Here is a 9,640-nt window from a genome sequence, read left to right as displayed (position 1 = left end):
ACATATTTAAAAAAAATGCAAGTAAAAACGGTTTTGTATGGCAGGGCACCTTTTAAATAAAGAGCAATATGATCTCACATAGATCATTGGCCTTCATGGGAAAAAAAAGCACAGGTGTAAATAATAAAATCATCAATGGCATGATTCCTCTACTTTCTCTCAGCAGACATTTTTGACATTGTCATAGCCTGACAAGCTCAGGTGAAACAAATGTCTTTAACTTTAGGCTCAGTTCCAATAAGTCCATGTAAGCCATGGTAGTGTGACAGTGAGCCAGGATGCACAACATAAGGACCTCCCCTGAGTGGAATGCAGCCACCATGAATGTTACTAAATACACATTCTGCTGTGAAAAGATCCCATTGTCAGGGCTTGACAGGAACACATCACAGAGCAGAGCTGATAATATACACTGCATACAACCAACACACCACAGGTGGTTGCAATCTGCATCATTATAATTAATCTGGTCCCAGACTAAACCAATTATTGGACAACACAATCTGATAAACCCCCAGGGTACAGAAATGTCTTTATAGATGCTTTTATGATAGAGAAAATTAAAACAAATGAAAATGAGAAATGTCTACTCATTTTGACTGAATTGGGACCCACCATTTCTCTCTCAGTAAGAGGAGACTTGATGTGTGTTTTTTTAAATGTTCCTGTCATGCCCTACCTGTCCACCAGACACCCTCAGTGGGTAACAGCTGACTGCCTTTGTGACTGAGCTGTTGCTCATTAACCCCCCAGTATATAGGGAAGGAGAGTTTTCTACACATCTCATTTATGTTGTGGTTTTTCAAGTGGTGTTATTTGATTCTACCTGCCTGCTTGTTGCCGGCTGTAAGCTTGATCTTACTCGAAGCAGAGTGTCCCTGAACCCTTTGACTGTTCTCTGTACCTGAAGTGGTTTCTTCACCACTTCTTCCTCCTACACATTAAATTCCGCACACACATTCTCACACCCAATGAGGTAACTTTAATTTGAATGAAATCCAATAAACAAACTTGCCTGAAGTGGAACCGCTAAGCTATCAAGGATGAGACAACACAGGGATCATTGTGCTTGTTATGCCCATGGCATTCATTCTTGTTGTGTCATTAAAAATTCTTATTGAAGTTGTGTTTGCCCTCAACGATGTTGATTTTCTATTGATGACTCTTTTTCTCTCCCTTCTCTAGCATTTGGCTATCTTTGGCGTTTTAAAGGCCGGGTCCCGGGTTTTTTAAGTTGCCCAGATTAGTTTATTGGATACACCGGGGCTTAGACTGAGCTTTCACTACAATTCTATTCTACTATTGGCAGCCACGTGATTTCTAGAATTACTCAAGGTCTGGGTTGCAATAACTCGCGAGTAAGGAATTCTGGATTAAAAACTACGTCAGTATATAGTGTACAGTGCCAGGTTTGAGTAACTCTGAAATAAAACATTTTACCCTTTGAGTGTATTTTTTTATTTAATTGAAAAGGCCTTTTTAAAGCTTTTTTTACTTAATGTGGTTCCAATAAGAAATGGAAATATCTCAGGCCGTATAATTTTTTTTATCTTATTTGATGTAATAATCTGCAATATTTTTATATGAGAACAATACATGTTGCTACTAAAGTGCCAGTTGAGTTAAAATGTTAATATGTGATAGTGATTCATTAAAGCTTTTTTAACATGAATAAACAGGTAGAGCTTTTCTGTCAAAAATCATTTGGCAACAATAAGTGATGTAGTTTACATTTACACCACAATGATGACTATTTAACAGCTACATTTAAAAAAAAAAAGGGGTGGGTGGGCATTTAACTGTTCCATTCAATTCAGACGGATGCTCATAAACAGGTGGCCAAAATTAAAAAGTGTAATTTCCACATGACAGTAATCCCTCATGTGAAAATAGTGACAGCCACACTTACTGATGGCTGCTCTTAGATAATGATACATGTTGAAGGATGTCAGTTGCAATCTTACACTTGAGTGTGTATGACAGTTGTAATGATGACTAGGGTTGGGCATCGAGAGCCGATTCCTACTCGGAATCATTTCAAAAGTTACAATTCCAGTGGAATCGTTTCTTTATTGGAATTGTTTGGAGGATTTGGTTTCAAATCTGATCATAGGTTCCAAATTTAATATGCGCAAGTTTGGGTTTCCGTAGCGGCCAGGCACTTGTTGTGTTGCAGCCTTGGAGCACAGTAAGCAGAGCTCTAGTCTGGCTTTATTTTACATTGAAAAAGCTGTAAAACTGTAAACCACCATTGAATCAAATTAAAACTTTCCTCTTATTTGTGAAAATAGGCATGTGACCCATTTCAACTCCTCCCCTCAAAGAATCGGAATCGAGAATCGATAAGACCCGGAATCGAAAGGAAGAATCGTAATTGGAATCAGAATTGTTAAAATCCAAACGATGCCCAACCCTAATGATGACAAACACAGAAAGCATGGCAATTTATAAAATGATCACCCATCATGATAATAATTAAAATTATGAATTGTCAAAAACTGATTTCTATGAATTCTCTCCAAATGTGTGTGTGTGTGTGTGTGTGTGTGTGTGTGTGTGTGTGTGTGTGTGTGTGTGTTTTCGTTTAACTACATTCGTGGGGTCCAAAAACCTGGAATACAGTATACTTGTGGGGTCCGGACAGCTTTGTGGGGCGAAAATGCTGGACCCCACAACATTAAAGGGCAGTAGAGAGGGTTAAGACTTGGTTTTAGGATTATGGTAAGAATTAGGTTGTGGTTAGGGTGAGGGTAAGGGTTAAGGTTAGGCATTTAGTTGTGATGGTTAAGGTTAGGGAAAGGTGCTAGGGAATGCATTATGTCAATGACGGGTCCCCACAAAGATAGTGAGACCCACTGTGTGTGTGTGTGTGTGTGTGTGTGTGTGTGTGTGTGTGTGTGTGTGTGTGTGTGTGTGTGTGTGTGTGTGTGTGTGTGAGAGAGACCAGTTTTGGGGCCCACTGCTGCATTGAATCATGCTTAATCTCTGCGGTGAATTTACTTTAATTCCAGCCAAGAGAGGACCTGCAGGTCTGTGAGTGTTAAAGGTCCAACTCAGCACTGCCTCTGCAGGCCAGAGGAGGGATTTTAACTCCCTAACATAAATTGTTTTTTCACACTCCTCCATTGTGTGAATGGATTGCAGCCCCAGAGAGGTTTTCAGACTACAGGGGATCTAAATTAACAGGCTATATACCCAAGGAAAAAAATCTTCTTAAAAATGACTTTTTATTATGTGTATAAAAAAAATAGCCTATAAATAAAGACTCAACTTTAGCGGATGTCCTAATAGCTGTCACACTGTGTTAAAATGAAGGGCTACCAAGAAGGCAGGGGAATAAAAAAGTATTTAAAAAAAAGAAAAGAAAAAAGGATAAAGTTAGAAATAAAAATAGAAATAGAAAAAAATCACCACACTTTTACTGTACCAACTGACAGCAGTCCCCTGTTTGCTATGATGACATGACAAGTTCCCGCTCAGCTTGAAGCGATATTCACTTCATTATGGATAAATATAAAAGACTGTTAACGGCCTGTGAGTGGGATGTCTGGTAGTGTGATTTTGCACTAAACAGGGTGATGGCATGTTTGAAAGATTTTCCAACAGATTTCCAAACACAATGCATCATTGTCTCTATTGGTCCACCCTGCACACCAGAGGCTGAAGAAACAACATTTCTGTTTCACACCAAAACAGAAAAAAACACAAAACACTATATGTTGATTTTTGCAGTAATTTGTCACCCATTTGTGATTTGTTAATGCCTCTGTAGATTATTAAAACCAGTTTGATGGACTGTTGAAGGCTTTTTGAAGCTCTGTATCTCAAGTTGTTTTTGTCTTATATTTTTTTCCTGCATCTCTTATTGCACTAATCAGGAGTAGCACTTCTAAGTTTGTTGTATTTAATACAATGACAGTAAAGGCTTTCTATTTTGAACTCACCGTGTCTGGTTTGTGGTTTTTAACCTTTTGACACACAAACCACATGAAACATCTCTGAAAAATGATACAAAACACAGGCAATGCGTTGGAGAAGGAGGTCTAGAAAAGGTAATTTCTTGTGGTAAGACAAAAAAACAGTAATAAATTGATATTAAGTGGTTGTTGCGGGAATCTTCAGAACTTGCAGCAGAAGCTGCCCTGCAGCAGTTGCAGCACCAGCGGCACAAGGAGAGGTGGCTCTGACAACCAAGAGTATCTGTTTGAGATCTTAAGTTCCCAACACCAACAATACTTTATGTATCTTGACACACCAGCATGACATCCTAAAAATGATTTTTGCCCTCAGCAGTCAGTTAATAAAAAGCAGTAGCAGGAATGCAACCCACACGATCTGACAGACACAGCCTGTAATAATCTGCGAGAAAAAGAAAATACTTGGGTGGCCTCTAGATCACCCAGAGCATTTGCCCCATGTTGGCTGAGTCCTGCAGCGGTGCAGGGTTCAAATCTGACCTGCTGCCCTTTGCTGCGTGTCATTGTCACCCATCTCTATCTCCCTTTCATGTCTATCCACTTTCAAAAAAATATTATATAAATTTCCAATTGATAATCCAGAGAGGGAATTCAATTTTTGCTGCCTGTTTTTGTGTGCAAAAACAGCATGGGAATTCTTACAATGCAATCATACTGTATCTCTTTTCTCTGGCTTTTATTGATTTGATTTATTTGATATGCCATGGCTCAGTAGTATTGTAGATATCACGCTCATTGAGGTGGAATGGTGAGGGCTACATCTTTAAATTAACAGATTTATTTTCTCGCCAATAGTAGCTGCAATAACTAGCTGAGCAAGCAGAGGGCACACTGTCAATAATGGTGATCTGACAACCCCAGTGCTTTCTTGATTTTTTTCACTAACATGTTTCACACACATAGTGACGGAGCGTCTCTGCTCTCACAGATCAGGCAGGATATATGGAAGTACATGTGGAGCTAGATTTTCTATTGTTTGGCTTCCAACAGTGGCCATTCTAAAAAATAACCTAGTTGCGCTGCTTTTTGTATAGATAATATGCTATGTCATGATGAGAATCTGCAATGCAGAGAAGCTGACCCCACCTGCCTTAATTGTAAAACTGCTGACACTTCTTTTATTTACTGCTCCCCAAAGAAACTGCAGGAAACAAATATATCACTTCCTGGGCACCACAAGAGAAGGTATTCTGAGAGGAACTCACAATGCTAAGATGCAAGAAGGCCAGAAATATCAAATTCAGGGAGTGGACGAGAATTAATGTGACATGTATTGTGAAAACTATTTCAAGTGATTTAAATTTGAATGTGGTAATACCATCTGGCATCTGGAGATGTAAAACTAGTAGTGTTTGGATGCTGCATTCACATCCCTGAGTGCAAGTAACAACAGTGAGACCAAATCCAACAATATCTTGAGTATCTTACAACAATAATTGCAATTTAAAAAGGTTAAATTGCCTTTCGTCACCTAATTTCTTCCTATAATTTACGACACATACTGGACAACAGAAATGCTAATTAACATACGCCCTGAGGATTACGATATGGTTCAGTAAAGACCTACTGCTGTTAAATATTTCCTCAAGAGAAAAAAAACATGTTTGCAGTTGCTTCAAATGGTCATTATTTATTCAACACCAAATATTAACTTGTTAGACTTCATTTAGATGAAGAAACTCTCAGTGCTGGATTATTTTTAGAAACAAATTTACATATCATTGAGTTTACAAAAAGACTTACAGGTTGAAAGTACTAAAACATACAAAATAAATACTAAAAATAGCTGTTCATTGTTTTTCTCTCCCAGTGCTCTAGCTTGAATCATACCTCTCTAAACATGATACAAAACAGTGTAGCGCAGGCAATGCATTGGAAAAGGAGGTCTAGAAAAGGTAATTTCTTGTCGTAAAGACAAAAAAAAAACAGTAATACATTTATATTAAGAGCTTGTTGCGGGAATCTTCAGAACTTGCAGCAGTAGCCGCAGCCCTTGTAGGCCCTGCAGCAGTTGCAGCACCAGCGGCACAAGGAGAGGTGGCTCTGGCGCTTCTGCCTGGTGTGAGCCGGCATCTGTGCGAGAAGACAAGAGACGTGAGCAGAGCGTTCATCTCCAGCATTTCATCCTCTCCTTGTGTGGAGAGAGCACCAGGGCACTCCATGGGGAAAACACATCCACTTAAATTTTAATTTGCTCTCAGTAATTGGCTTAATTCATTCAGTCAATTGAACATACCATCCTCGATTCCATTGACATTTCTTGATATGCCGCAACTGGAGTGTCATTGCTCCCTGCCTCCTCCAGCCCTTGCACCTGTTAATGAATTATGAACATTTAGGAGCCACATCTGAGCATCCTCACAAAACATTTATAGCTAATAAGCAAATGAAATCAGTTTGAGTCAAATTCTTACCTCGGCGAATGGGACCGCAGAGCTCTCCAGAATGCAAATAAAGGCGAGCACGAGTGTCACTGCAACTGCAATGCTAAATGCCTTCATTTTAAGGTGTTTGAATGGTTATTAAAGCCTTTGAAGGTTAGAGTTGATAGGTCTTCTTTCTCATGGGTGTCGGGCCACCGAAGAGCACCACAATATCTTCAATGTATTCTTCAGCTCCTGTGATGGATGGTGTTTGTCTGGGCAAGTGGATTTCTTCAGTTCTTTTGGTGACCCTTGTCAGCTCTTTAGAGTCCTTCAGCTGTCTGATAGTTGAGTATGCAGAGCCTTTTGGTATTTATACACACTTGGGCTCAGTGTTGCCTCATCACTCCGGGAGGCCTGGCCAATTCCTGGCAGCAGTTACATAACTCCACTGGGGAAGTTTTGACCTCCTCTTTTCTCCTCTCCATAGTGCTGCAACACAGGGGGGAAACCCTCTGATCTGTTTTTTTTTTTTTTTTTTTTACTGTGGATCTATTCAGCACTATCAAATAAACTATAAACTTTTAAAATATACTACTTTACGTTGACAAGACACCTAATTCCACACATGAACAAGGTGCTGCTGGTGGTGGAGACCATCATTTTTTACACTATATGAGAGCAATATGTATTCTGTATTGACACAGCGCTTCACGCTTGTAGAGATTTATCTACAAATGTGATGAAAAAGACTGGAAAGAGTTCTGGAGATTCCCACAGCAAAGGCCAATAATGCATGGGTCAATCTATCGCACGGCTGACTGGGCTGCACTTGTCTCGACCCAGGAAATACTTCACTAAGGAGAAGGAGCCACTTTGGAATACCCATTGCTCAGTCCAAAGGATGTAATTACAACCTCTCAAATGGAATAATTAGCCCCACATTTTCAACCCATTCAGTTTTTTGCATAATACACAGGAACCTGCAGTTGAAGCAAATTAAATCCCTTTGAGAGCAGCGGAATAGTAGCCAGGATTAAAATCCTCTATTTGAGAGTCAAAGTGTTTCAATATGCACTAGTTGAGGATGAATATAATGTGATCTGATGAGGTTTATTATGTCTGGACAGAGATGAGTTGCATTGCCCACAACAAAACAAATCTATTGTATATCATTACTTTATGTACACGACACAATCTTTTTATACTTGGTCTGTATTTCTAGATTATCTCAAATAAATAACATACCAATGACAAAGAACAGCTGCATTAGTTTCATTAAAACACCATTAGTAATTTCGTGGCACACAGCATGTTAATAATTGATGGGTTGATATATATTTCCAACAGTGTGAAATTACTACAGTGTGAATTTAATGACAAGGACATAATATATAATATCCCAGATTGCATAGAAAAACCACAACCCTAAAATTGTAACAATCATTTTCACCCTTATCTCTCAAGCAAGCAGCGATAAACACCTTAAGATTAATTAGCCTGTCAGGGTAAGAAAACTATTCCACACCAAGATCAGGCTGTGAATAATACAAAAATCAATAATGGTGGAAATGAAATAACAAAAAGACAAAATAAAGGTGAAAACTTGTAAACGTGGGCTGTGCTTGCTGATAAAATCGGGGCTCGTTTGAAATCTCATTATACCGTCAAAGTTTTTCCAAATTGTCTGTGCTGACTCAATTAGTGCAACAACATGTCTGACCCCCTGCGTCAGTCTGTCTCGTTCACTGATAACCCCGCTGGCCCACGTGCTTGCTTTGGGTGACCACAACCTCAGTGTCAACAAATACAACCACGAAGGGCTCCACTTCTGTTTGAATGCATCCAAGCTTGTCTAATATGAAGGAAGAGCATTACATTATCTTTAGTTTATGCATTTCATTTGTGTGTGTGTGTGTCTCTCTCTCTCTGATGGACAAAAATGGGCTCTAGTTCACTACTTGAACTAGCCCATCATGTCCACTTACAATGAACACATGTAATTTTGTTTGTCATGCTTCACTAGGCATGACTCAGCTCATGAGAAATCTGAATATGACACTGGATGACTGTACCAGGACAAAAAAAATAGTATATCCAAGATCACTGTTGAGTGTGTGAGCATGGCAAAGAAGAAGAAATAAAAGAAATAAGTTCACATAAAAAAAGGGCTTTTAGGTCTGGGTTTTCCAAGCATGTGTGGTAACTCGGCCTGTGTTTTTTCCTGAGCATGCGTGCCTCCTATCAGCCACCGAGGGTATCAGTAGGAATCTTCTGGCCAAACAAAGACAGGCACCAGCACGGCGGACAGATTCACCTCAGCAGGCGCCACTCTACCTTTTTCTCCTGATCGAGGGCATTGCCCCCGTCTGTTCCTGTTTCACAATCGTCCTCTGTTCCTGGCCCTGTCCATTTCTCACCCCCTTTTTCCCCCTCCTCCTCCTCTCTGTCCCCAACTGCTTTATATGGAGCTGCAAGACACTCCTCAAAGTCAGCTCATCTTCTGTCAGCTTGTCTGCTACCAAACCCACCACACACAACACTCCTCACCCCCAAAACACAGCTACATCGTCGCCCCGAGTGTTTACATCTTTCCTCTAAACTAGGCCATGGAACAACCAGTGTTGGTACAATAAGAACACAGTGTTTCCTCTATGTTGATTGGCAAGTGGCGGTCCGGCATGGTTAGATTTCTCCCGCCACGGTATCAGAAAAAAACGTCTATCAGCCGTGATTGTTAGAGTCGCAGAATAGCGCAGACACGCGCTTCACAACGCGAGTGGGCACACGTGCCACTCTGAGAAAAGGGAGAAAGAAAAAAGAGACCGGCTGTCCGGAGGACCTGGTTGAGATGGCATGTGTGCATCCTTGAGAACTGTAATTCATATAACTAATATTGTCAGTCCATTTAAGCCTGTATTAGTCTATAGTTCTTAGACATTTTTAGTTTCACCTTCACCTGCTAGCTAAATTGCACGTGGCTGTTGATTGAATTAACCATGCCGGACCGCCACTTGCCAATCAACATAGAGGAAACACTGCCGTTTCTCTGACAGAGACTATGATTATTACTAAGCAACCAAGATGCATCTTCAACCACGCAAAAGATTAAAAACAAAACCGCGAAAATGGCCAAAATAGGTAAAAGTGATTGTATTTTATTTGCCTTTTCTGTAATGTATATAGCCTAAAAACTATTTTAAATGAAAATACAGACTATTTTAGGAAAAGTCAGGTATGCAGGATTGTATTTTTTTATTTAGCAAAGTTATTACACATATAAATTTCAAAACGGTCAAA

At 39.8% G+C, this 9,640-nt stretch overlaps 1 protein-coding gene across 1 annotated transcript; it reads right to left on the bottom strand.

Moving 5' to 3' along the window:
* Nucleotides 1-5,591: 5,591 nt before the first annotated feature.
* On the bottom strand, nt 5,592-9,102 carry hamp (hepcidin antimicrobial peptide). Its single transcript, XM_028580087.1, has 4 exons — nt 8,678-9,102; nt 6,392-6,832; nt 6,214-6,291; nt 5,592-6,050 (listed from the first exon to the last, which is right to left on the bottom strand). Exons 2-4 carry the CDS (start codon nt 6,476-6,478, stop codon nt 5,943-5,945), a joined length of 273 nt encoding a protein of 90 aa, XP_028435888.1. The 5' UTR covers nt 6,479-6,832; nt 8,678-9,102; the 3' UTR covers nt 5,592-5,942.
* Between the last annotated feature and the right edge of the window lie 538 nt (nt 9,103-9,640).

Source organism: Perca flavescens, chromosome 6 (assembly GCF_004354835.1).
Source record: "Perca flavescens isolate YP-PL-M2 chromosome 6, PFLA_1.0, whole genome shotgun sequence".
NCBI classification, from domain to species: Eukaryota; Metazoa; Chordata; class Actinopteri; order Perciformes; family Percidae; genus Perca; species Perca flavescens.
Note: the sequence above shows the minus strand (reverse complement) of the source record. Positions and strands in the feature narration are given on the sequence as shown.